Source organism: Podarcis melisellensis (assembly GCF_964234715.1).
Source record: "Podarcis melisellensis genome assembly, chromosome: 2".
Classification (NCBI taxonomy): Eukaryota; Metazoa; Chordata; class Lepidosauria; order Squamata; family Lacertidae; genus Podarcis; species Podarcis melisellensis.
In genome coordinates this window covers 114,494,543-114,522,035 of record NC_138529.1, presented here as the reverse complement: position 1 = coordinate 114,522,035, position 27,493 = coordinate 114,494,543, and the positions used below count along the sequence as shown (strand labels likewise).

The window sequence follows — 27,493 nt, the reverse complement described above, 5'->3', positions numbered from 1 at the left end:
TTGCATAGGAACCCGTGCGAAGAGCGTGTCTCTGTGGCGCTTTGGCTTTGAAATCATCTCGCTCCCTAAACACACGCAAAATAAAATCAAGTTTCTAGCAATTGTGGAACCTGAGATACGAGGCAAAATGTACGGTCACTGTTCTCATTTTGTGGGATGAGAAATTGGCCGGCTTCCCCTTTTCAGTACTGCCTCCACCCTCCAAAATCCCTGCAGATGCCCCTTGAGCACTCACTGCTTCTTCACCCGAAGCTGTTTCCAGACTGCGAATATTTTGCAGTGTGTGGAGGGGGAAATTCAATTACACACCTGCAAATTCAGGGTGCACAATTAAATTTGGATTTGGCGCTGTTCAGCAACAATCCTACTCACCCCCCGGCAGATATTTTTACAATAAGGAAATTGAGTGCAAAACATACTGGGATGTGTGGGGATAACGCGTTGACCCGACGGCGAATGACAGGCAGAAATTCAACCCTTTTTAGCCACCTTCAAATTGAGGGCTCTGCTTGGAAACCTGAAATGAAGGTTGGGTGGAACTCTTGGGTTTTCCCCAGTGCATTTTTTTGCAGTGAATAGAGTACAGTATCTGAGAATTCACTTCCTGTCCAAACACCCACATCACTCACCCCCACTTGACACCCCCCCCTTCACCTCTGGTGGCAAACTGCCTTTTAAATTACTTCTCTTTTTAAAGCTTGGAGGAAGACACAGGGAGCTGCAAAGAGCAGATTTCTTCAGCCAGGAGGAGAAGTGCAGCTGTCAAGTCTGCAGGGAAAGGTGAATTTAAAGGGGGAAATTGTGGTTAAGAAGGAGCGAGGTAGTGGCAGCAAGATCAGGGAGGGGATAAAACTGCAGGAGGGGCCGGGTGGACCGAAGCAGGGCTGAGGAAACCCAGTATTGTCTACTCTCCAGCGGGTCTCCAGAGGTTCAGACAGCAGCTTTCCCTGCCCTGTCTGGAGACTCCCGGGATTGAACCTGGGATTGCATGAAAAGCAGATGCTCTACCGTTGAGCTACAGCCTGCTTCTTAGAAACGTTGGTCCATCTACCTTTGTATTGTCCACACTGACTGGCAGCAGCTCTCCAGGCCCTCAGGCAGCGCTATCTGGGGATGTCAGAGGTTGTACTTGGGACCTTATGCATGTAAGCTGAGCCCCACACCACCGAGCTGAAGAACACAGGGCTCTGCCTTTTATAGAGTCAGAAAATTACCCCTTCTATCTCAATATTGGCCACACTGACTGGCAGCAGCTCTCCAGGGTTTCAGACAAGAGACCTCTCCCAGCAGTACCTGGGGACGGAACCTGGGACCTTCTGCATATACCACTGAGCTGCACTGCACTGCACTTCCCAGTTTATCCTCTCTTCCAAATCTTAAAACAAATAATAAAGCAAACATACCCAAAGGAGTGATTGCGGAAAAGTTGAGAGGTGACACAGTTATATACTTTGGGAGGTTGCTATAGAGCAGAGGTGGATTAGCTTGAGGCTTATGTGACCTACTTTGTTTCCCCCCACTAGATTCCCCAAGACCCACTCACTGGAGCCAAGTGTGAAAAAGAATTCTGAGCCTATCCATCACCACACGAAAAGACTCGCTGCCGGCAATTCCCTGGAATTTGCAATTCTAGAGACCAGGAATGTCTGGACTGCGGCTGCATTAAAATTGATTGTTCTGAGTGAGGTGGAAAGCTCATTTCTGAACATTATTATAACTAACAATTAGTTGCTGTTCTCAGAAGGGTGAGTGCAAGGCAACTTGCAAAAAGGATATTCTCTTGTGCATCTATTTCTCTCTTCCACCCACCTCCCTCAAAATTCCTTTTAGCAGAAATACCAGTCTGCAACACCATCAGTCTTCTATGCTTTCTTGGAGGACTCATTTAAAGAGAGATTCATGGACCTTGAGGAGTGACTTTAGATGAAGAAAGCTCTTCAGAGGCTGGATGATCTTCGTGACATTTGAGCAGTTCAATGGAGACCTTGAGAGTGCAGGTGAACATGTCTGTGGATGAAGGGGCAGCAAAGGCCCCAGGATTGCAGAAGGGAGAGCAAAACACTCCTACCATCAAATTGTGGACAGATTTGGGGGGAACAAAAGCCCCACAGCTTGTATGCATCGAGGGGATTGGAGAATCACAAGCTATGGTCTATCCACGGCAGGTGAAACGTGAACCAGAAGAGGAGCTTCAGGAACGCTGGGAGGCCCAGTGGCAGGAGTTCCTCAAGACATTGCAGGCCCCTCACTCAGGATGGGGGAATCATCAGGTATCAGAGGGGCCCTCCCCATGGGAGGATGCTAAGGCCTTCCTGGCCTCCTTTGAGCAAGTAGCCTCAGCCTGCCGGTGGCCTCGGGACAAGTGGGTGACCCTCCTCCTGCCAGCCCTCAGCGGAGAGGCCCAGCAGGCCTTCAACAGCCTCAGTGCCCAGGACAGGGGAGACTACATGAAGGTGAAGGCGGCCATCTTGCAAGGGGAGTCCACCTTGAGGGAGAAGCAGCGCCAGCACTTCAGGCAGTTCTGCTACCAGGAAGTGGAGGGGCCCAGAGGCGTTTACGGCCGGCTGAGGGAACTTTGCCGCCAGTGGCTGAGAGCGGAGAGACACACCAAGGAGGAGATATTGGAGCTGCTGATCCTGGAGCAGTTCCTGACCATCCTGCCCCAGGAAATGCAGAGCTGGGTGAGGGAAAAGGGCCCAGAGACCTGTGCCCAGGCGGTGGTTCTGGCAGAGAATTTCCTGCTACAGCAGAACACGGTGAAACAGGAAGGAGAGGTGAGGGGAGTTTGATGAGGGTCATACTGCTGTTCCTGGAATGTGGATTCAGGAGAGAGCTGATGCTTTAACATTTGTATTTTTTGACAGTCAACAATTCTGTGGTTCCCTGTTGTCTGAAGTGTGTCACTGTCCCAGAAAAGACACCCATCCTCTCTGATTTTAATGGCTTAGCAAGAGAGGGCAGGAGAGAGATTATTGTGACAAGAGATAAGAGCAGCACTATCTTCTTCTGCTTTGTGCCACAGTGTCCCACCTAGGAGAGGAATGCATCCCAGGCCAGCCCACCTGGCTGTGCCCCTGCAGGTGTCTCCATGTCTCCTGCCTGGGGTCCAGAAATCTAGAGCTGAGGAGAAGATGGGAAGTACTAGCATGTCTGGGAGCATCTTCTCATGTCCTGAATGGTTTTTCTCATTGCTGTTTCAGGGGCTGTGGCCCTTGGGTGTGGGACTGGCTGTGAATCACTCCAAGGCAGGCTTGGTTCCACCACCAGAGGCCTGGGAAAGGCAGCCTTTCAAGGAACTCAAGCAGGATCAAGATGAAGAGGCAAGCTTGTTTGGTAAGGATTCATTGTAATCTAATTGCTGAATGTTAACACGCTGGGGGTGAAGACTCATTCCTATTTCTGTAGCAGAGTCCCTGTCTCCAGCATTCTAGAGCTACCTGATGAGCATAAAGGGGAGCTTTTTAACGAGTGACCAGAATTTGATGGCTTTGTTAATCTGGGCCATGACTCAGTGGCAGAATTTCTGCTTCACATCAGAAGTTCTCAGGTTCAGTTCCCAGCATCGCTACGTACCACAAGCTAGCTATGCAAGTGTTTGGATTTTGTTTAAATTAAGGTCTTCTCTTCTGAAATAAAAATTGCTTCAGTTTAGACTATACAGTCATACCTTGGGTTACAGACACTTCAGGTTGCGAGTTTTCAGGTTGCACACCGCGCCGAACCCGGAAGTACCGGAATGGGTTACTTCTGGGTTTTGGCACTCACACATGTGCAGAAGTGCTAAATTGCTCTTTGCGCATGCGCAGAAGCATTGAATCGCTACCTGCGCCTGTGCAGACGCGGTGCTGTGGGTTGCGAACGCTGCGGGTTGCGAACGTGTCTCCCACATGGATTACATTTGCAACCCGAGCGTCCACTGTAGAACCCTTTGTAATAATAGTCCATACATCCTTCCCTTCTTAGTATGTTTTGTTATTGATTCAGTAAATCACACACTTCTTTACTGGCAATTGTGACAACTTACAATTTTTAAATCAATTTTTATTCCATTTATTCCCCTGTAACCTGTTGTTGTGATTATTACTTCGATTTATATACTCCCCATTATCAAAAGATCCTAGGGCTGTGTATAACATTAAGAACACATTTTACAGAACATCAATAATAAAAGCATTATTAAATCTCAATAAAAAGCATAACAACAGACAGCATAATACTAAAATAAACATAATAGCAGGCCCCCCTCTCCCTGGTTTAACAGGCCACAGATTACCCAGATGCCTGGGTAAAGATGAATGATTTTTCCTGGTGCCTAAAGACAAATAATGATGTTGCCAGGTGAGCCTCTCTGGAGGGAGCATTCCACAGTCATGGAGTCATTATTAAAATGCAATAAACAATTAATTATACAAGACATGTGACTCTGTTTATTCTTGCAGGTGATGCGCAAGTACATGAGAACCAACTTGATAATCTTCAGCAGGGTGATTCTGAGGAACCAGCAGATGCATCACTGCAAGGAGACGACAACTTCTGTTATTGCAAAGAGGGAAGAAGCCTTGGGAGTCAGGAGGGACTGGAGAGCAAGTGGAGAACCAAACCTGAGAAGTGCTCAGATGAAGCCGTTCCTGTCCATGAAGGTAATTTAGATCAGGAGGAAACCAGAGCCCACCCCAAAATCCACCGCTGTCACTGTGGGAAAAGTTTCCGTTGGAGCTCGAATTTCAGGGTCCACGAGAGAATCCACACTGGAGAGAAGCCATATAAATGTGCCGAATGCGGGATGAGTTTCCGTAAATCTGCACAGCTCAAGGCCCACGAGGGAATCCACACTGGGGAGGTGCCCTTCCGGTGTTCCATGTGCCAGAAGAGTTTTACAAGTGGCTCAAACCTCGTTGCCCACGAGAGGATTCACACTGGAGAGAAACCGTACAGGTGTACGCACTGCGGGAAAAGTTTCCGCCAGAAAGGCACCCTCACGACACACGAGAAAATCCACATTGGAGAGAAACCTTTCAAATGCTCGATCTGCGGGAAGAGTTTCCGTCAGAAGGGCACGTTGACGACACACGAAAAGATCCACCTGGGACAGAAGCCGTATAAGTGCTCCGAATGCGGGAAGAACTTCCGGACCTCTGCAGACCTGAGGGTCCATGAAAGGATCCACACTGGAGTGAAACCATATCAGTGTGCCGTGTGCCAAAAAAGTTTCACCGACGGCTCAAACCTCATTACCCACGAGCGAATCCACACGGGAGTGAAACCATATCGGTGTGGGCGCTGTGGGAAGAGCTTCTGTCAGAAGTCAGGCCTTATGACACACGAACGAGTTCACACCGGGGTCCTCCCTTACAAGCGCCCGGCTTGTCGGAAGGGTTTGGCCGGTGGCGCAAGTGGAAGTTCGTGTCAGGAAACGAATCCCGGAGACAAATTGCACATGAGTGCTGATTGTGGGGAGGGCTTCAGTGACATAGGGCATGTGAGAAGAGAAGAGCCAAACATCAGAGAACAGCCGTATGGGCTATTGGAAAAGAGTTCGGATGGAGCATCATCCTTCTGAAACAACGCAGGGAAGCCATTTGTGTCGAGACAGGGTTGGGGAACCTGTGGCCCTGCAGATACTGCTGAACTACAAATCCCATCATCCATGCCAACTGGGTGTGGTAGGAGTTGGAGTCCTGCAACATCCAAAGGACCACAGGTTCCTCACTACTATGTTAAGGCTTTGTTAAAGGGTTAGGTCAGCCTTCCCAACCCAGCACCCTGCAGATTAAACTCCATTCAGCCCCTGCAACCATTGGCAAGAGTTGGGGATGTTGTGGTGGGAGTTGCGATCCAAGAACTTATAGAGGGCACCAGGCTGTGGAGGCCTGGCCAGTAAGGCAGGGTTGGGAACCCTTGGCCATTTAGATGGTGCTAGACTACAGACTTCCCTCTGCCCCAGCCAATAGTCAGAGGTGGCCTGGAGAGCCTTCCTGCCACAAGTATTTGGAGCTTGGCTATGAGATAAGTTGCATCAGTGCTCTGACTTTGGAAGAAGCTCCCAATGGACAACTGATGATGAGGAAGCCTGAAGATGAGTATCTGATCTTCATAAAATTCACAGTGAATCCCCAAAGATTTGGAGCCCTTAAACCCACACAGAGTGGGTCTGCTTTGGTCACACTACAGAATTTGCTGAATGTTTACACAAGAGAGGAACTTTGATATTAAAGAAAGTGACTAAAGTTCAGTGAGAGGCTTGCATGCTAGTGATAGGACAATGTAATTTTGATAGGACTGGGAAGAAGTGTTGACTGCAAGTAACATTTTCAAGTTTCCAATTCATGTATTATTGTCTCAATAGGGAATTGTGTGCAATGAACTTCTTTCTGCCTCTCTTGGTTTGAGAGGGGGCGGGAAAGGATCCCTTCCACCAGGAGCCCGTGCAGGTGGTAGAAGCCGGAGAGCACTTACATCCACCCAGCCACAGACTGGACCTGAATTGGGAACGGTGCCCATGGAGGCTGCCCAGTTAAGGCAAATGGGGCCCACTAGCCTCAGTTTGCCCTCAACCAGCCATCACCAACCCACCTTCCTTATCACAGCCAGACCAGTGGATAGCCCTGGCTGTCAGCTCCCTCCTCCTCAGTTTCAGTGTTGTGAATATAGAACTCAGCAAGGAGGAGGACAAAGCAAAGCTAGAATTAATTGGCTGGGCCAGGCATTGTCTCTGGTGCCACCTAGTGTTGGGCTCCCTGCTTCCTGCCCCACCAGTCCCAATGAATGCCAGCCACTACCAACCAGTATTTATAAACTTTTTTTCATAACCTATTAGGATTTAGGGGTGAGCACCTAGCAGTTCGAAAGCACGTCAAAGTGCAAGTAGATAAATAGGTACTGCCCCAGTGGGAAGGTAAACGGCGTTTCCGTGCACTGCTCTGGTTCACCAGAAGTGGCTTAGTCATGACCCAGAAGCTGTACGCCAGCTCCCTCGGCCAGTAAAGCGAGATGAGCGCCGCAACCCCAGAGTCAGCCACGACTGGATCTAAAGGTCAGGGGTCCCTTTACCGTTACCTTTACCATAGCTGTCAACTTTTCCCTTTTCTTGCGAAGAATCCTATTCTAAATAAGGGAATTTCCCTTAAAAAAAGGGAACAGTTGACAGCTATGGTGAGCACTGAAGTGGCAAATTTTGCTGATGACACCAAATTGTTTAGGGGTGATTAAAAACAGAAAGGGACTGTGAAGAGCTTGAAAATTATTGATCCAAACTGGGATCAATTTACACTGATGGGATCTGAGCTGTCTATGACTGGCAAGGAATGGGATCTTGAGGTCGTGGTGGAAAGTGCAACGAAAATGCCAAAGGCAAATTCTATGCTAGGAATAATTAGGAAAGGAATTGAAAATAAAACTGCCAATGTTGTTATACAAATCTATGATGGAAAAGGTTCAGAAAAGCGAAACCAAAGTGATCAAGGGCGTGGAGGATAGGTTATGATGTTTGGGTCTTTTTCGTTTAGAAAAAAAGGCCCTGGGTGGAGTGCAACAGAGGTATATAAAATTATGCATATTGTGGATAGAGAGAAGTTATCTCCCTCTCTCATAATATGAGAACTCATAGTCATCCAAAGAAGCTGAATATTGGAAGATTCAGGAGTGGCAAAAGGGTTAAGTTCTTCACCAACTTGTCTGCTTTAAAAGGTGGGTTGAATTCATGGAGGATAAACCTGTCAGTGGCTTAACCAGTCATGATGGCTTTTTGGTACCTCTAGAATCTGAGGCAGTATGTCAGTGAATACTGTACCTGTTGCCGAGGGAACAAGAGTGAGAGGCGCCTGATTGGTCACTGTGGGAAATAGAATGTTGGGCTATATTGAGCTAGCAAAGGCTCTTCTTATGTTCTTTTTTTTTTTTTTGACGTAAATTTTTATTAAGCGTTTCAAAATAGAGAAAGAAAAAGAAAAAACAGAAAAAGAGAACAGAAAAATATACACGAATAACAATACATCAAATAGATATTTTTACATCACTTCTTTCACATAGTTGTTTCTTTCAAGACTTCCTTCAGCTAAATCGCAAGTCATTCGTAGCCAAAATTAATGTCCGCGTTTCTTCGTTTATATTGTCGTTATGTCTACTCTTACTCTCTATTTTCTTTGCACAATAACCTCTAGTCTGTTACAGTACGTCTTTAAATCCCTTGAGCGTTATTTTTCCATCACAAACGTATTCCAAGTAGTCTACATATTTCCCCCAGTCGCTGGTAAATATCTGGTCCTTTAAATATCTAATTCTCCCCGTTAACTTATCAAGCTCAGCATATTCCGATAATTTACCTCTCCACTCCTCCACCGTCGGGATTTCTTGTTGTTTCCACCTTTGCGCTATTACAACCCTTGCTGCCGTAACCGCATAATATACCAGTCTACGATCTTCCTTTTTTATATCTTGTCTTAATATCCCTAATAGGAAAATCTCGGGTTTCTTTATGAACGTGTATTTTAATATCTTTTTTAATTCGATGTAAACCTTCTCCCAAAACTGTTTTACCCTTCCGCACTCCCACCACATGTGGTAGAAGGAGCCCTCTACCTTTTTACACCTCCAACACTTATTGTCCACCTTGTACATTTTGGCAAGTTTCATAGGTGTCAAATGCCACCTGTAAAACATCTTCATAACATTTTCTCTTATCACAGTACACGCCGTAAAGTTTATCCCATCTTTCCATAATTTTTCCCAATCCTCAAATTGAATACTGTGACCTATATCTTTAGCCCAGCGAATCATTACAGATTTAACTTCTTCGTCAGCCAAGTTCCAATCAAGCAGCATTCTATATAACTTAGATATATTTTTCTCTTTGTTGTTAATTATCTCCGTCTGGTATTTAGAGTCTTTGTCTGCATAACCTCTTTCTTTGAAGTCCTTGCTGAACATCTGATTCACTTGTTGGTGGTGAAGCCAATCGTAAACATGTTCTTTTATCTGCTCATAGGGTTTAGTTCTCCATTTCCCTTCCACTTTAGTTACTAACTGATTATATGATGCCCAGTTCTTTCTCATGTTAGTAGTTTTTATACTTATAATTTCAAGAGGTGACAGCCAGTGTGGTGTCTTCGGCTCTAGCAAGTTCTTATACCTTTCCCATGCCTCGATTATCGGCCCTCTAAAGATATGGTTACCAAACCCCTTATGTGCCTTCGTTTTGTTCTTCCATAAGTAGGCATGCCAGCCAAAGCAGTTGTCGAAGCCCTCCAGATCTAGTAGCTCCGTATTTTCTAGCTTGACCCAGTCCTTTAACCAGCTTAGGCATACAGCCTCATAATATAGTTTTAGATCTGGCAGGGCGAAGCCCCCCCTTTCCTTTACATCTGTTAAGAGTTTAAATTGTATTCTGGGTCTTCTGCCCTGCCATATAAACCTCGAAATTACCCTCTGCCATTCCTTAAAAATCCTATTCCCTTTTATTATAGGAATAGTCTGAAACAAAAACATTAATCTTGCTAGCACATTCATCTTGATTATGTTGATCCTTCCCCACATTGACAGTTTTAGTCGTCCCCATTTTTCCAAATCCTTCTTTATTCCCCTCCACATCGGCTCATAGTTGTTTTTAAAGAGATCTATATTTCTAGGTGTTAGCCAGATGCCGAGGTATTTAACTTTTTTGACCATCTCTATCTGTGATTGCTGTTGGATTGTTTCTATTGTCTTCGGATCTATATTTTTACATATCATTTTTGTTTTTGTCTTATTTAGTTTAAACCCGGCCACTTCTCCAAATAATTCTGCTTCCTTCAATATCTCTCCCACAGAGGTTTCTGGGTCTTCTGTCATTACTACCAAATCGTCGGCGAAGGCCTTGGTCTTATACACATTCCGTCCTAGCTTTACTCCTCTAATATTCTCATTTTGTCTTATGGCGTTTAAAAGGACTTCTAACACTGTTATAAATAGTAACGGGGAGAGCGGGCATCCTTGTCTTGTTCCCTTCCTTATCTTTATTTCCTCCGTTACCATATTATTTACGATCAGTTTGGCCCTCTGTTCTGTGTATATTGCCCTTACCCCATTAAGGAAGTCTTTGCCTACATTCATGTGTTCCAGGTTTCTCAACATAAAATTCCATAGCACATTATCAAATGCCTTTTCGGCGTCAATGAACATCATTATAACTTGTTTATCAATCCTTACAGACAGGAATTCTAACATATCAATGATATTTCTTGTGTTGTCTCTCATCTGCCGGCCAGGTAAGAAGCCTGCCTGATCTGTGTGTATGATATCTGCTAATACATTCTTTAACCTTCTTGCCAGAATTCCTGCAAATATCTTATAGTCTACATTCAGCAGCGAGATTGGTCTATAATTTTTGACTTGGGTCAGGTCTGCGTCCTGTTTGGGGATAAACGTGATGTATGCCTCCTTCCAAGTTTCTGGAATTTCTCCTTTCTTTAAGATGTTGTTCATAGTGTTTTTCAAGGGTCTTACTAGAATAGGTTTCAGTTCTTTATAATAGCTGGCAGTAAATCCATCGGGGCCTGGTGCTTTGCCCCTCTTGAGATCTCTAATTACCTCCTCGATTTCCTCGTTTTCAATTGCTATGTTTAATCTTTGTCTCCCTTCCTCCGGGATTTTTTGTCCCCCTTTATCTTTCATGTATCTTTCTATTTTCCTTAAACCTACCTTTTCCTGGTCCTTATACAGGTTTCTATAATAATTAAGAAACTCCCTTCTAATTCCTTTGGGGTCAGTTCTCTCCTCCCCCTCTATTATTATTTTATTAATCGTCCCCTGTTCTTTCCTTTTTTTCGTTTGCCAGGCAAGCCATTTGCCTGGCTTGTTCGCAAATTCAAAGTTTCTTTGCCTAAGTCTTTTAATATTCCACTCTACTTCCTTGTTTATCATTGTAGCAAACTGGGTTTGTAGGATTTTTATTTTTTCTTTTGTTTTCAGACAATTGGGGTTTTGGGCTAGCTCTGATTCGTTTGTCATTATCTGTCTTAGAATTTCCTCTTTATTTTTCTCTCTGTTCCTGTTTTTGATTGCGTTTTGTTGAATGAAGTACCCTCTTATTACCGCTTTACTAGCATCCCATACTATATTGTCTTTTGTCCCTTTATCACAATTCTCCTTAAAGTACTCTGACAATTCTTTTTTTGCCTTTTCCACCACCTTCTGATCATCTAACAAGTAATCTTTTAGTCTCCATCTAAATGTTCTTTTCTCTAAGCTTTCTAGTTCCATCTCTACTGGATTATGGTCTGATATTACTTTCGGTCTTATCTCTATAGATTTAACTCTTGGACATAATTCCTTTGAGATCCAGATCTGATCCAGTCGTGAGAGTGAGTGGTTAGGTTCCGAATAAAAAGTATATTGTTTCTCAAGAGGGTGTCTAAGACGCCATATATCCACTAAATTGTAATTCTCCACCATAGAGAAGAAGGATTTTGGTAGTTTCCCTTCTTTACTTCCTCCATCTCTGCGTCTATCCATCTCCAATGAAATAACCGCATTCATATCCCCCATTATGATTATTTTTTGATCTGCATACTCCATTAGTTTTTCTTCTAATCTTTCGAAAAATTCCGTTTTGCTACCATTCGGGGCGTAGATCCCGACTACCATCATCCTTTCTCCTTGCCAATTGATGTTAACCCCTATCATCCTCCCCTCCTCGTCTTTAAACATTGTTTTGGCTTCTATTTTGCTATTGATATACAATACCACCCCTCTTTTCTTTACCTTATCCAGTGTTTCAAATTCGTTCCCTAGCCGTTTATTAATCAGAACCTTTCTATGCTTTCTGGCCACGTGTGTCTCCTGGAGACAAATAATATCTAGATTTTTCTTTTTCAAACATTGCTCAATTTTATTTCTCTTTTTTTTGTCATTCATCCCATTGATGTTCCAATTCCAAATTTTTAATCCCATAGTGCTTAATTTCTTCTTTTTTAGTCTTTATAATCCTCCTGTTTCTTGTGTATTCCCTAAGTCTCCCTCTTCTTCTTCTACCTCCTCCCCTGATCCACTCCCCTCCTCCTCCTGATCCCCTGTCGTTCTTGATTCTCCCGATTGGGCCCTCTCTGCTCTTCCTGTTTCATTTGTGTCTACTTTAAGTTCCTTATATTTCCTGAGGAATTTCCCGGTCTCTTCTTGATTTACCAACTTATGTCTTTTCCCTCTATATATAAATGATATCCCTTCCGGGAATTCCCACCTAAACTCAATCTTGTTCTTCTTCAATGTTTGCGCCAAGGGTTTATAAGAGTCTCTCCGTTTAAGTAGTCTAATTGGGACATCTTTAAAGATAATTATATAATTCCCATCTATGTTTAGTCTCTTTTCTCTGTTCCTCTGGAGGATCAAATCTCTCATTTCTTTGTTTTTGAACGTAATCAAACAATCACCTGTGAGCTTCTTTGCTCTAGTTGCATTGACACGCATTCTAAATGCATTTAGTATGCTGTTGGCCATTTCCTCTATAGGTATACCCATCCAATCCGCTAACCCCTTCGTCAATCTTTCTTTTACATTTTCATTCTGTGTCTCCGGAATGGCCCTCAGCCTCAAATTCACCTCCCTCTGCCTTAATTCGTTCATCGCTATGGTATCCTTCATCTCTTCCTGTGTCTTACTTAGCTCCATCACTTCTAGTTTAATTTTTTCCTTATCTCTCTTTATGTCTCTCAACTCTACTTTAGTCTTTTTTAGTCCTTCCTCTGCGAGCTGCGTCCTCCTAGATATTTCTTTTATTTGGCCCTTTAATTCGTTCACTGTTTCCTCCATTTTTTTATCCAATTTCCCAATTCTGTTATCCACTTGTTCTAATTTATGCTCTACATTAGCTTGGCTTTGTTTTATTTCCGCAAGCATCTTCAGAATCTCTGACTTAAAGTCTCCCTCCTGTTTGGAGCCTCTCCTCTCTCCTGGAGTTCCCCCGTTCGTTCCTTTCTTCCCCGTGAGTGACATCATGTACCCTTGTATCAGTCTTCCTTTTTACTATTCCTTTCTATCCCCAAATTAGTTTTTCTAGTACCTTCTAATGCTGGTACCTTCCTCTGTTTCTTTGCAATCCCGTCCTCCTTTCCAAAATTCACATTACATTTACATTACATTTACATTTGCATTCACATTAGCATTTACCTTTGTTGTCCCTGGTTACTTCTCAGGAACAATAACCAAAAGTCTTTATAATAGTCAGGGTCTCTTTTAGTCAATATCCCTTATGGCCAATAATCCCTAGTTATCAATGATTCCTGAGTCCAAATGCCCATATCCAATAGTCCACGGGCAGTGTTATTGGTTTGTAATGTACTTGTGTCCATCTGCGTCGTAACCCCAATTTCGCTTTATCCACACGTTACTTCCCATAAACGAATATTACTTCCCTTCCCCCCATCTGTAGGTCCAGTTATTATTGATCCTATAGTCCAGTTGTTTTTAGTCCTGTGATCCTGTAGTTGGGCAGAGTTGGGTATTCGGTAAGGGAGGAGGGATGTTAAACAGTGGGGTATAGAAACAGATACAGATACAAATACAAGTGGGGGAAGGGGGGGAGGAGGGGAGGAGGGGGGAGCAAGGGAGGGGGTAGTCGACTCACACCTACTCCATCTTGTTTCAGAAAGTCGCCGGGACCGCTCGCGTTCCCGCTGGGTCTTTACGCTGTCTTTAACCTGTCTTTACCCTGTCCTTGGAGCTCTAGGGGGGCTTCGCGTTTCTCGTTTTCGAATCCCCTTTGCCAAGTAGAGAAGTGCCGGCAAAACCCTGTTGTTACGCTGTCAGAATATGTCGTCCTCTCCCCTCTTCACTTCTTCAGACTCCGCGCTTCTACACCAAATGGCGGCGAGGGTTTCCCTTCTCTTCCGGGTCTCTCACTTTCGTGTGTGATGCGAAGAAAAGCCGAGGAGGGAGGGAAATATCTCCCCCTCCCCTTTGTAGTCTTTTATGCGCCAGGAATGTTGTTCTCACTTTTCCTTGGGCTCTTTACAAGTCTCTCCGCCTCCACCTCCCCCCCAAGCTGCTGTTTTCCCTTCCTGGGGGGGTGCACTTGAAAGAGGACCGCGTTACCGCCCGGGCAAATCGCTCACTTTCTTTAGTACTGGATTTTCGCCGCGTCTAGGTTGGCTTCGACTATAGTCTGAACTCTGTTTACTTCTCTAGGTTACTTTGAGACTTCCTTGTTGCTGCTCTTCGCCACCAAACTACTAAGTATCAAAGTTCTTTTTTTTTTTAAAGCGGGCCGCTCTTCCTGCAAGCGCAGGGCTTCGCTATCTGAAGGTAAGAAAATGGTTCCCCTCGACCCTCGGGCTTTCCCCGCTACGCTCTTCGCCTCTTACGAGGTTACCTGGCAGCCGGTTTGTCCTGTTCTTGGTCGTGTCGGGTACTTGACTCCTTGAACACCCTTCAAAGGAGTTTTGGGGGGTCTCCGCGCCCTGGAGTTGCCCCTATCCTTCAGAATAGCCCGGGTTTTTACCGCACGGTAAAACCCTGCTTGTGCTGGAATCGCGGCTCACCGGAAGTCTCCAAGGCTCTTCTTATGTTCTTAACCCATTCAACCCTTACCCAGCCCTGAATTTCTGGCAACAATGGTGCATTCCGTATGCTGTATATGGAAATGATGTGTGTTATTTCCTTGTGTTTAAAACTTTACAAAATAAATATGGCCCATTCTCAAGCTGAATTTTCTTTTCTAGAAAATTGACTGAAGCGCTCTTGTTGCCTCTGATTTTTAAGGACAACCTGACAGAGGCAAACAAACTGTCCCTCAGGGCTAGTTCTTAATGGGGCAAACCTGTGTCAGTTTGTTTATTTTTGAAATTTCTATAAAACCCTTCATCAAAAGCCCATTGGATAGTGTTTTGGGTTTACACTCATACACCACACATTCCTAAAATTATTTGTAAATCATATGAAATTACAATAAGAGCTATAAAAACATCAGTAAATACTGGTTGGTGAAAATTGCAATGCTTTGTCTCAATAACACTGCTTCTAGGAGATGTCTAAAAGAAGACAAAATGATTCCTGCTGAACCTCTACTTAGCAAGGAATTCCACAGGGCAAGGCCTGCCACACTGAAGGCTCAGTAGAGGTATCCATCCATCTTGGGAGACGATGAAGGAGTGCTCCTTTGAGGGTGAGGTCAAGCTGTTGGAAGGTTGCAGCTCCTGTTGTGGCTCTAGAGATGATATGGGAGAGACATGTTTTGTTGCAGCTGGGGAAGATGAAGACGTCCAGTTGTGCTGTTGCAGATGCACCCATAGTGTTTCTTTGCACTCCTCCCAGCGATCATTTCTCCTCTGATCACTACTATGGATACACAACTTGACTGCCTGTCTCCAGGCACTGCAGTCTTCTGCAAGCGATTCCCACAGCGGGGCAAAAGGGAGCATATATGCCATATATATGACAACCATTGTCATAAACGCAGAAATATAAGCTAGGTGCCAAAAGGCTACTTAAACCAAGGTTACAGTCGCCAGAACAGAATGTCTGCTTGCCATTTTTTCAAATGATGGACCGACACTGGTTGATTCTCAGATAAACATCTGACTAGTTCAGGTGACAACCTTGAGCTAGGTTAAGAACATTGAGAATTTAAAGAAGAAAAGTCACTTGATCCAGGGACAGTCCACATATATATTGGCCTATTCCTACCTCTTTTTCTTAACAGTGACACGGACCATTCATAACATGAGAATATTCTTCACAACTGTGGGCAGGGCAGTGGGGTGGGGTAAATGAAGACAAGCTACAACAATTAACTATAATATTGTTTACTGCTCCTGTGCAGGCTGCACAGGGAGAAAAAATGAAAATAATTCTTATTGTTCAGATAGAATATATCTGATAGAATTCTACAGGATGTGGTATTAGTGTGTGAAAACAGTGAAGATCCAATGATCTCTAGATTATGCAGATGTCAGGCAAATAGCCAGGTGCGAAATGTGCCTGTTGCCTGGGTAAATTCTTATCAACACACACATATTCATATTCAACTGAGAAAACACACACACACACACACACACACAGTTTCATGAGTTTGTGTGTGAGTAGGCAGAGATCCAAAGGAAATGAAATACAGAAAAGTGCACAGGTTGTTAGGCCATTCACAGCAGCAATCCAAAAACAAAAAACAAACCAGTTGTTCCAAGTTCACATAGCTAAGATGCAGTGGCAACATGTGCTTTTTGAAACAACCGATAGGGATGGGGGAGGCTTCCAAAAAACAAAATTCAAGAGACATTCAACCCAGCCTCTCCACCCAGAAAGCAGTTGAAGGGTTAAATCCATAGAATTCCACTTGGATTCCTAGCAAGGCCTGGAAACCTGAGAAATCCGATGCACTGAAAACCCCAAAGGGCTGCAGTTTTTATGGTTCTCCAGCAACATTTCTGACTCACAGTTGCAGTTGGTAGAAAAGCAGGTGGAAATTACCTAGGAATTAAGGTGCTCTTTTCTATAAAGGTCTAACAGAGCAGACAGTTTGAAATGAGCAGAGGAAAGAAAAAAGTAAAACACAAACTTGTCAAGGTTGATTCTACCCTCCAAACTTCTCTTATTTCTGGCATATTATTTGGAGCAAAGAGTTATACAAGAGACCCCTGTAGGGAAAAGCTCTGTCAGATTTGACATTTTCTTATTCATTTTTCTTTTGAATAAAATTTTTATTTTAAAAAAAGACATTTTCTGCTCGTTCTTCCTACGCTCAACAGGAATCAGGGGGGTAAAAATAATTTGGTGTCTGCGTAAGAAAAATCCTGGTTGGATCAGCAGGACATAGGCCACCATAGTCCAGCACCCTGTTCTGCAGATGCTAGTACCCATTGCAATAGTGGCTGGTGTGCCCTGGGGAAGAAGGCAGGGAGCCCAAACAGCAGCCTAAGCCACTGACAGGCAGAGGCCCTCTTCTCTGGTGAGTTGCACAAGTGTTTCGTCCCAGGCCCTCTTCTCTGGTGAGTTGCACAAGTGCAACACTGACACTGAGACTGAACAGCAGGACCAACACCTGGACTGGTTATGAATTAAGAAGGCAGGAAGGTGAGGACTGGCAAACCGAGACCATTATCCCCAGTGGATTTTATTTATTTATTTATATTTACTGCACTGATGATATCCCACCTTTTTCTCCAAGGAGCTCAAGGAGAAGGGGCACCACACGGTTCTCCCTCTCCTCATTTGATCCTCACAACGACCCACTGAGGTAGGTTTGGCTGAGAGAAGGCTGTGGCTGGCCTAAGGTCTCTCAGTCAGCTTCATGGTTCAGTGGGGATTTGAACCCAGGTCTCCGAAGGTCCTAGTTTGACGCTCTAACCACTACGCAACACTGGCTCTCTGATATCGCTATTTCATATTTCAAAAAGATAATGAGGTGGTTTGCAACAAAGACACACAAAACCATACAGTGAAAACCATGAAAAAATGAAAGCAGTAATCAATTACAGTGGTACCTCGGATTAAGTACTTAATTCGTTCTGGAGGTCCGTTCTTAACCTGAAACTGTTCTTAACCTGAGGTACCACTTTAGCTAATAGGGTCTCCCGCCACCTCTGCGCAATTTCTATTCTCATCCTGAAGCAAAGTTCTTAACCTGAGGTACTATTTCTGGGTTAGCGGAGTCTGTAACCTGAAGCGTATGTAACCCAAGGTACCACTGTAATCATTGTGGAAAGATTCATTCTTATTTGCCTGCACAGGCCTGGCGAAGTAGAAAAAAATTCAGCAACGCATTTAAAAGCTGAAACTTTTGAAGTTGTCTCAGCGCTCTGTGATTTTATATGCTTTAGTGAAGATCCCTGCAATGCGGGAGGTTGGACTAGAATAGATGACCCCGAGGGAACCCCTTCCAACTCCGTGTTTCTCTCATCCCTTTTGGAGCTGTCCAAGTTGGTGGCTGTGACCACATGGCATGGGCGCGAATGCCACTGTGCTTTTTCACCCTTCCCGCCTGATTTATTTTGGGGAGGGAAAAAAGAACTGCAGCCAAGGATGCCCTGCACTTTTCCTCAGATGAAGAAGTCCAAGGAGAACCGGAAATGAAGGCTCTTGCTTTGGGTTTTTGTTTTTTAAAAAATGCTTGTTTCCTTTCAAGCCCCTATCTCTTTGTGGTAAACAAAGGGCATCCACTTCCTGCCCCCTCCCCTCTTGCTCCCCTCTGGAGGGAAACTGGCTTTTGAATATCTTCTTTCTTGCAGAGAACAGGCTGCCAAGCCAGGAGAGAAGTGTGCAGCAGTGCCAAGGCGGCAAGGGAGAGGTGAGTGAAAATGGGGGGGAGGGACCTTAAAAGGGGAGGGGCAGGAGGAAGCTGCAGTTGGATAGGGAATGCAAAATTGCAGGAAAAACAATGAAACTACTGCTGCAATCCCAGATCCTGGGAGAACAATAGGGCAGCAGCAACAAGATTCAACCTCTCTCCTAATAATAATAATAATAATAATAATAATAATAATAATAATAATAATTTATTATTTATACCCTGCCCATCTGGCTGTGTTTCCCCAGCCACTCTGGGCGGCTTCCAACAAAGTATTAAAATACAGTGCTCTGTTAAACATTAAAAGCTTCCCAAATCAAACCAATTCCAAACAGCCTGCTAAAGAGCGATGCGGGGGAACCTGTGGTCCTCCAGATGTTGTTGGACTACAACTCCCAGCATTCCTGACTATTGGTTGTGCTGGCTGGGGCTGATGGGAGTTGGAGTCCTAATAGCATTTGGAGGGGCCCAGGGATTCCCTGCCCCCAAATCCCTGCTGCAAAGTGCATGCTAGTGCAGAAGTGGAAAGATGTCGCAAGTGTACACACTAAATCATAGAATCACAGAATTCTTGGGCTGGAAGGGATCCCAAGGGTCATCTAGTCCAACCCCCTGCAATGCAGTAATTCTGTGCACAGTTGTCCCTGGATGGGCTCAAACCAGCATCTTTCTGGAAGCTAGCATAAAGTTGCCAGGCGTTGCACAGATTCTGTCACTGTGCCAAGGAACAGCAGCTTCCGCCTCAACTGTACCACACCACTCGCAATGTTAAACTACACAGGAGCAGGTGGTTGTTTTTTCTCCCACTGGTGAGTTGGCAAGCCTGAGTTGCCACCTTTTCTTCAGCTTTCCTGATTGGGCTCCTCTGCTTGCCGCCAACCTTAGATAGACATTAGAGTGAAGTTTTGCACTGAAAGAGAAATCTATTATTTGAGGGAATGTCTGTTTCTTCCTTGAGAGGTGGTGTGTTCCCCTTAACGGGAGGTATTTAATAGCAACCGCCTGTTGGGGAAACTGTGCTGTAGTTGCATTTTATGTCTTTCACTAATCAGGGAGTTAGACTCGATGAGAGGAAGATCCCTTCCGTCTCTGTGGCTCCATTCACATCATACATTTTAAAATAGGATTTTAAACTATCATTTTTTTTCTGTCAAAAAATCCTGGAAACTGTAGTTTCTAAAGGGTGCTGAGAGTTGCTCCCTATTCCTCTCACAGAGCTACAGTTCCATATTAGTATAAACAGCCCCTTTTCTTGGGAAACTCTGGGAATTGTAACTCTGTCAGGGAATTGAATTGTGTTATGTGCAGTTAATATTGTTACCAGTGATGAGTTTATTTCGCATTGTTTAAGAAGAAATAATCCATGTTACAGCTTATTTCCTCTGAAACACAGTCATACCTCAAATTTATATTTAACCTCTGCAAGTTGCTCATACCATAACATACAATGGAAAGTGTGCCACAGTTCCATTGATTTATTTGCCCATCCTTCATACTTCTCCATCAGTTCTGGGGCTGACAGTTTTAGGGATTCCTTAAATAATGGATACGAATCATTTTGAAATTCTGTCAGTTTGGATTTGATTTCAAATGTGTGGAACACACTTTTCCAACAACAGTGTTGAGCTTGACGCACCTTGCAACAGTAATAAAGCATTTGATAACGATGGGTAAATAACATTATAAGAAAGGAGCTGTCTCTTAGGACAGTAGTGTTTAGTCTGTTCTAAGCTCCATGCACCCAGGGAGCTAGTTTATCAGGAAGGTCCAGACACTTTGTGAGGGCAGGAATATCAGTTGCTTTGCCTGTGGTTCCCAACTAAATATGCACATAAACCTTGTTTCCTTTCAGGAGAAGCCTGCAGCACTTCATCGGAGAGACCACAACACCCTGCAACTTATAGTTTCCTAGAAGACTGTAATATAGCAAGAGATTTATGGACTGACTGTGAGGAGTGATTTAAAGAAAGCCCACCAGAGGCTGGGAACTCCTCCTTACATCTGAACAGTTCAATGGAGACCTTGAGAGTGGAGGTGAACATGTCTGTGGATGAAGGGGCAGCAAAGGCCCCAGGATTGCAGAAGGGAGAGCAAAACACCCCCAACGTCAAATTGTGGACAGATCTGGGGGGAACAAAAGCCCCACAGCTTGCATGCATCGAGGGGATTGGAGAATCACAAGCTACGGTCTATCCACAGCAGGTGAAACATGAACCAGAAGAGGAGCTTCAGGAACGCTGGGAAGCCCAGTGGCAGGAGTTCCTCAAGACGTTGCAGGCCCCTCACTCAGGATGGGGGAATCATCAGGTATCAGAGGGGCCCTCCCCATGGGAGGATGCTAAGGCCTTCCTGGCCTCCTTTGAGCAAGTAGCCTCAGCCTGTCGGTGGCCTCGGGACAAGTGGGTGACCCTCCTCCTGCCAGCCCTCAGCGGAGAGGCCCAGCAGGCCTTCAACAGCCTCAGTGCCCAGGACAGGGGAGACTACATGAAGGTGAAGGCAGCCATCTTGCAAGGGGAGTCCACCTTGAGGGAGAAGCAGCGCCAGCACTTCAGGCAGTTCTGCTACCAGGAAGTGGAGGGGCCCAGAGGCGTTTACGGCCGGCTGAGGGAACTTTGCCACCAGTGGCTGAGAGCGGAGAGACACACCAAGGAGGAGATTTTGGAGCTGCTGATCCTGGAGCAGTTCCTGACCGTCCTGCCCCAGGATATGGAGAGCTGGGTCAGGGAAGGCAGGCCTGAAACCTGCGGCCAGGCGGTGGCCTTGGCAGAGAATTTCCTGTTGCAGCAGCATAACACGGTGAAACAGGAAGGAGAGGTGAGGGGTGTTCAGTGCTGGTCATTCTGGTGGTCCTAGAAGGTGGATTCAGCAGAGAGTGGCTGCCCCAATTTTTGCATTGTTTGATTGGTGCCAATCCAGTTACAGTTCAGATGGTTAGATAAATGGCATTGGAGCTGAAGGGATACTGTTGCCACTAGCATTTTAGATCAGATTTTTGCAGCTAGCTTTCTGGGGTTATGGGATAAAGTTCCTCTATGGAAACAGGAATACAGGAATATATCAAGTCAGGCTCAGTACTGCTGACAAGTGACTGGCAGCAGCTGTAGAAAGGACTCTCCTGCACTTTATATACCACTTTAAACAGCCATGGCTCCCCCCCCCCAAGAATCATGGAAAGTGTAGTTTGTTAAGGATGCTGAAAGTTGTTAGGAGACCCTATTCACAGAGTTCCCTGGGAAGAGGGACTGGTAATTAAACCCTCTGGGAATGGATTAATTCTGTGAAGGGAATAGGGCGTCTCCTAACAACATTCCGCATTACCTGTAGTTTCTCAACCAAGTGCAAGGGAACCCTGTACTGAGTGGATTTTTTGAGGAGAAACCAAATATTTGCCTCTCTTGGAGCACTAATGCCTTGATTTTTCTTTAATTGCAGCTTCAGATGTCTCGACCTGAGGGGATCATAACGGCTGTGGATTCCTCTGAGGCCAGCCAGGTCTTGCCCTTGGACACCTGGCAGAGGCAGGTTTGCCAGGCCACTGAACAGGCGAGAAAAGGAGGTAAGGACACAAGGGGTAAGACTCAGGTTGCATCAGAATGATGGAAAATTGATTGGGTTGTTGTATCTAAGGAAGTCACCCTGTTGGCGCATGGACTTCCACCTGTGCCATGGGACTTCATCTGCTTGCTAGAGATGAGAAGGCCTGCGGGAGGGATAGAAAAATGGGGGGACCCAGTTTTGCTTTAATTTTAAATGTGATGGGCACCACATTCTGCTTATTCCTGTAGTTAATGGGCAAATGCGCGAGAACAAGGTGAAGGAGCCTCATCATGGATGTTCTGTGCAGGTGGCACCAGAAAAGAGCTTCTTGGGAAGACGCGGCATATTCCAGTATCACGACGAGGCTGCAAGTCTTCAGATTCTGCGAGAGTCGGAAAAGGAGCAGGGGAAGGATGCGACAAAGAGTTTTGCCGAAACCCTTTCTTGTTCAGAAGGAGGCTCTCTGAGGCAAGTGGCCATAGCCCAGAATAACACCCTGCATGGCAAGGGAGAAAAGGCCCAAAGTGACCTCAGAGGAGACTTCAGGTGGAGCTCAGACATTCGTATAATCCACCTAGTTGAGAAACCACGGCAATCGCAGTACCGAGTGGAAACCTTTGGTGAAAGCTCAACCCTTGTGGCAAGCGAGAGAAGCCCCCAGGGAGAGAAGACACATAAGTGCACCTACTGTGGGAGGAGCTTCTGTCATAGGGCAAGTCTCGCAGCACACGAGAGAATCCACACAGGTGAGAAAATGGGTCCGTGTCAGGCTGTAAGCTGCATTCGCTGGGCAGGAGAACTCCATGGGTGTCTGAGCAGATCGGGGGCTGAATTGAAGGAAGTCCCCATTGCCATCCCTGGCAGATCCAGTTAAAAGGATCTGGAGTTTTTTCCTGTCCCTGAAACCCATCCTTAACTGCACGGCCACAGGAATATACAGGGCTAAGGTAGACTATTTTGTGTTTTTATATTGTAATTTTACCTTGTGAACCACCGTGAGACCTGTGGGTATAGGGCGGTATATAAATTTTAATAATAATAATAATAATAATAATAATAGTCGTCTCACTTGATATAAAGTGGCTTAGCAGATGTAAATCAATGGCTGGGTTCACACTGACCCATTTGCAACGCAAAAATGTAGTTTGTCTCATTCCAGAGTAATTCATGCTCGTCCTCAGCATGCAGGTGGAACAGGTGATTGCAATATTGGTATACATCCATGGCTGCTATTTTTTAATTATTATTTAAATTTATTGGTTGCTTTGTTAAACTAGGTAACTCAAACTGAATTACAATATATAAAAAGGCAAACACATACATTGAAATGAGCATAAAAGCAAAAACAAAACAAAGACAATCTAAAAGACAACCCTGTTTACAAAAGACAGGATTAAAACATTCCACCCGCTCAAGTTGGCCACAGATAATTAAGAATCAAAGGCCTGGCAAAAAAGACGTGGTTTTGCTTGGTGCCTAAAGCTATGTAATGATGGTGCCAGGCAACCATTCCACAAGTGGGGAGCCACCACCAAAAAGGCTCATTCTCATGTTGCCACCTTCCAGACCTCCTGATGAGGTCTGTATCCAGGGCAGCTGTTTACCAGCTCCATCTGGTACATAGGCTGAGACCCTATCTGCCTGCAGACTGTCTCGCCAGAGTGGTACATGCTCTGGTTATCTCCCGCTTGGACTACTGCAATGCGCTCTACGTGGGGCTAGCTTTGAAGGTGACCCGGAAACTACAACTAATCCAGAATGCGGCAGCTAGACTGGTGACTGGGAGCGGCCGCCGAGACCATATAACACCGGTCTTGAAAGACCTACATTGGCTCCCAGTACGTTTCCGAGCACAATTCAAAGTGTTGGTGCTGACCTTTAAAGCCCTAAATGGCCTCGGTCCAGTATATCTGAAGGAGCGTCTCCTCCCCCATCGTTCTGCCTGGACACTGAGGTCCAGCTCCGAGAGCCTTCTGGCGGTTCCCTCACTGCGAGAGGCCAAGTTACAGGGAACCAGGCAGAGGGCCTTCTCGGTAGTGGCGCCCGCCCTGTGGAACGCCCTCCCATCAGATGTCAAAGCGATAAACATCTACCTGACATTCAGAAGACATCAGAAGGCAGCCCTGTTCAGGGAAGTTTTTAATATGTGACATTCTAGTGTATCTTTCATCTTTGTTGGAAGACGCCCAGAGTGGCTGGGGAGACCCAGCCAGATGGGCGGGGTACAAATAAAAAATTATTATCATTATTATAATTATAATTATTATTATTATTATTATTAGGGGGCACACAAAGGTCACAGTGATTCTTTTTCTTGCTCTGTTTGTTGCTTTTCTTGTCTTGTGAGACCCCTTGGGCACATTTCTGTGGAAAAGCAGCATGCAAATTTAATGGGTCTCCTCTCGGTGGGACTAGTATTGGATGCAACACGAAGTCTTCTTGTCTTGATGGCTACCTCCGGATAGGACTAGAATTAGATACAAACATTAAAATAATGTGGAAAACGGGTGAAGATACAGATTTTTCCTTCTTTGGGGTGGAGAATCTTTTTGCTTCAGTTGAGATTCCTGCATTGCAGGGGGTTGGACTTGATGACCCGTGGGGTTCCTTCCAATTCTACAATTCTGTAATTCCATGTTTAAATTCGAGGAAAAGGACAGAGATTTGCAGCTGTTGGGAACTCTTTGCCAGAGCAAGGATTTCACATCAAGGTTCTTTTTTTATATATATACATCCAGGAGCACTTGAAACCGCGGGACATCGCCTTCAGCAGGAAAGCTCAGAACAACTGGAGCTAAGAGAGTTGAGAAGAGGCAAAGTTTCGCATCATGGCAAAGAGGGAGTGAGGCCTGCGGGTCAGCAGGGGATCAGGCCAGAGAGGAACACGGATGGAGCTCTTCCCAGTAAAGGAGGCGACTTGGGGTGGGAAGAGGGCAACAGTCACCAGAGGCTCCACTGCTGCCATTGCGGAAGGAGCTTCAAGCACCGCTGCAACCTGAAAGCCCACGAGCGGACCCACACGGGAGAAAGGCCCCACAAGTGTTTGGACTGTGGGAGGAGCTTCGGCAAGGGTTCCACGCTCCGGGCTCACGTGAGGACTCACACCGGGGAGAAGCCGTACATGTGCTCCACCTGCGGGAAAAGGTTCACGACCAGGTCGGGCCTCCTGACCCACGAGAGAATCCACACAGGGGAGAGGCCCTATAAGTGTTCAGACTGTGGGAGGAGCTTCATCCAGAAGTCCTGCCTTCTGGCCCACGAGATAAGCCACAAAGGAGAGAAGTCGTACAGCTGCTCCGATTGCGGGAAGAACTTCGGGCACAGCTCAGGCCTTCGTGTGCATCGGAGAATCCACTTGGGAGGGAGAACCACGGAGAAGCTCTGACTGCGGTGGAACAAATGGACAGACAAACCATGGTGTCACGGCCACCCAGGACGGGTCCCAGCTCACAAGAGACCTCACTCCGTTGCAGTTTATTTACAGGAAAAGTTTATTGAAGATTTCTGCTTCTCGTACAGTTCAGCATCGTGGCCGTACGTCTGTCACGTTAGACCGCTGAAGTCCCCTCTGACTCCTCCCCTCTTCCACACCAACTTAATAGCCTGGCTCTAGACCACCTCTTCCTCTCCTTTCTTTTCCGCAGGGTCTTCCTGCCCCCCTGGGTTCCCTCTCTCCGTGACTCGCCTGAGGCTGAATCCTCTGCCGCCTCTTCCCCCCTCCTTCTGGCTTTAGGGCCGGGCTCCTCCCCTGAGCTCTCTCCACTTCCGCGCGCCTCTACGTTTGAACTTGGCGCGCGTACGTTGCTGCTGACCTTTCTTTCGACCGCTACACCACCCCTTGTTCTGCTCTCCACCCTTTCCGGCTGAACACCTTGCTCCAACCCCCTTTCTCTGTTCTCTCCTAATCCTGCTCCCTCCGAGAGGCTGACGACTCCACCCCCTTTACTCCGTTCCGGCTGAGACGCCTCTTGCTGCGTCTGTCTTCCACTGGGCTCCTCTCCGCTTCTCCCTTCTCCTCCCTTTTGCTTGATTAAGGTAACCCCCTTTTGAGAATCCTCTGACTCGCTGCTCAGACTCGTGGATTCCCTCAGAATTCCGTCATCTTCTTCCTCATCCTTCTGCCCCTCCTCCCACTCGCTCTCCGTCTCCTCTGTCATCTCCTCCTCTCTCCCAGAAACCCTGACACATGGTTAAAGCAAACCACGGCTGAGCATCAAATGTGCTAATGCGGTGTCTCTCTGGAGCTACAAATTTGTGTTGTTAAGGCAAAGGAGTCTTTCAAATATCAATATGTGATGGGTGAGGACTGAGATCTGACAGTTGTGGAGAACACAAAAAGCTTTGTTGAGCCGGATTAACCCCCCTGATTCTCCCAAATAAAACCTCGTAGTTCTTATTTCAGCAGTAAACTGGTGTCTTGAGCTGTACCATTTCTGATGGTAGTAGGGAGCTCAAGATGTTCAAATACTTCACTATTAAAAAGAAGCGAACACCCAGCATCTAGAAAGCTAGTGTGCCAGTGAGAATCATTTTAGCCCAGGCACACTAGTTTTCTATATGCAGAGTTGTTGTTTTTATGCATTCAGGAACATGAGTCCTTCCCCTGCTATCTGAAGTGATACTTGCCAGAGGCAGATTTACCCCCTTTAGATGAACCAGGTCATAGCTGGAATTGTATCTCTTTTGACAATTTTTCACATTGTATGGTTGCCTTTTATTTATTTGCCCCTGAAGAAATCATGCACAAGAACTCCAACCCCGCCTGCAAATATGAATGTAGAGGCAGAGCACTCGGCCTTCTTTGTATTGCTGTCGTAGATAAAATTTTATATGTATTTATTTTTAGTGGAAGCTCATCCCTGTGAGTTGCTGTCCCAATTTGTATTATACAAACTGATCGTTTTATTTTTCATATTTTAAAAGCAAGGTCTTTGCACTTTGGGCCAAACAAACCCCAACACTAACTGAGTTAGCAATGCCAGTAACTAGCCAGGGACAAAACCTTGAGGTTGTGGTGGACAGTTTTGATGAAGACATCTATCTACCCAGTGTGTGCCACAGCTGTGATAAAGGCAAATTCCACCCTGGAAATTGTTAAGAAAGGAATTGAAAATAAAACTGCTGATATCATCATGCTGTTCTACAAATCTATTGTGGTAAGAAAAATACTGCTTCCTTTCCTGTATGGGGTATCTAAGAGCCCGTATAGAGTCCTTATGTAGGTTCTCTATCAGTAGGAGAAAATAACAGACCAACCAGAGAGTATTGAGAAGCAAAGCAGCTAGTAAGCATGATCTTTATTAAACTGTTGCAACAGGGTCCCCCACTCTCCCATGCAGGGGAGGAGAGGAACCCAGAACATTGGTGTGCAAGCTGTTATATAGACATTTGAAATTGCCTACCCTGTAGCTCTGGGGACGCAGGTGGCGCTGTGGGTTAAAGCCTCAGTGCCTAGGACTTGCCGTTCTAGGCGGTTCGAATCCCTGCGGCGGGGTGCGCTCCCGCTGCTCGGTCCCAGCGCCTGCCAACCTAGCAGTTCGAAAGCACCTCCGGGTGCAAGTAGATAAATAGGGACCGCTTACTAGCGGGAAGGTAAACGGCGTTTCCGTGTGCGGCTCTGGCTCGCCAGATGCAGCTTTGTCACGCTGGCCACGTGACCCGGAAGTGTCTCCGGACAGCGCTGGCCCCTGGCCTCTTAAGTGAGATGGG

General features: G+C 45.7%; 2 protein-coding genes and 1 long non-coding RNA gene across 4 annotated transcripts; all 3 read left to right on the top strand.

The window, feature by feature from the left end:
- Positions 1 to 593: 593 nt before the first annotated feature.
- Positions 594 to 6,364, top strand: LOC309364526 (uncharacterized protein). Its single transcript, XM_081902015.1, has 4 exons — positions 594 to 780; positions 1,524 to 2,774; positions 3,201 to 3,333; positions 4,440 to 6,364. Exons 2-4 carry the CDS (start codon positions 1,977 to 1,979, stop codon positions 5,558 to 5,560), a joined length of 2,052 nt encoding a protein of 683 aa, XP_081758141.1. The 5' UTR covers positions 594 to 780; positions 1,524 to 1,976; the 3' UTR covers positions 5,561 to 6,364.
- A 711-nt stretch (positions 6,365 to 7,075) lies between these two features.
- LOC309365372 lies at positions 7,076 to 15,711 on the top strand. The gene is made up of 2 exons (XR_014166069.1): positions 7,076 to 7,872; positions 14,522 to 15,711. It is a non-coding gene; the product is annotated as an uncharacterized lncRNA (long non-coding RNA).
- A 2,338-nt stretch (positions 15,712 to 18,049) lies between these two features.
- LOC309364520 (uncharacterized protein) lies at positions 18,050 to 25,197 on the top strand. 2 transcript variants are annotated; one of them, XM_081901991.1, is made up of 5 exons: positions 18,050 to 18,247; positions 20,100 to 21,061; positions 21,680 to 21,803; positions 22,033 to 22,530; positions 24,523 to 25,197. In XM_081901991.1, exons 2-5 carry the CDS (start codon positions 20,261 to 20,263, stop codon positions 25,167 to 25,169), a joined length of 2,070 nt encoding a protein of 689 aa, XP_081758117.1. In that variant the 5' UTR covers positions 18,050 to 18,247; positions 20,100 to 20,260; the 3' UTR covers positions 25,170 to 25,197. The 2 variants fall into 2 exon arrangements, with proteins under 2 accessions (XP_081758117.1, XP_081758116.1); XM_081901990.1 differs by having other exon boundaries at positions 18,050 to 18,251; positions 20,126 to 21,061.
- The last annotated feature ends 2,296 nt before the right edge of the window (positions 25,198 to 27,493 follow it).

Coding starts and splice junctions, on each gene's coding strand:
- LOC309364520 (XM_081901991.1), top strand. CDS start 20,261: ATGGAGACCTTGAGAGTGGAGGTGAACATGTCTGTGGATGAAGGGGCA. Junction 21,062..21,679: donor CGGTGAAACAGGAAGGAGAG/GTGAGGGGTGTT, acceptor CTTTAATTGCAG/CTTCAGATGTCTCGACCTGA. Junction 21,804..22,032: donor TGAACAGGCGAGAAAAGGAG/GTAAGGACACAA, acceptor TTATTCCTGTAG/TTAATGGGCAAATGCGCGAG.
- LOC309364526 (XM_081902015.1), top strand. CDS start 1,977: ATGGAGACCTTGAGAGTGCAGGTGAACATGTCTGTGGATGAAGGGGCA. Junction 2,775..3,200: donor CGGTGAAACAGGAAGGAGAG/GTGAGGGGAGTT, acceptor TTGCTGTTTCAG/GGGCTGTGGCCCTTGGGTGT. Junction 3,334..4,439: donor TGAAGAGGCAAGCTTGTTTG/GTAAGGATTCAT, acceptor TTATTCTTGCAG/GTGATGCGCAAGTACATGAG.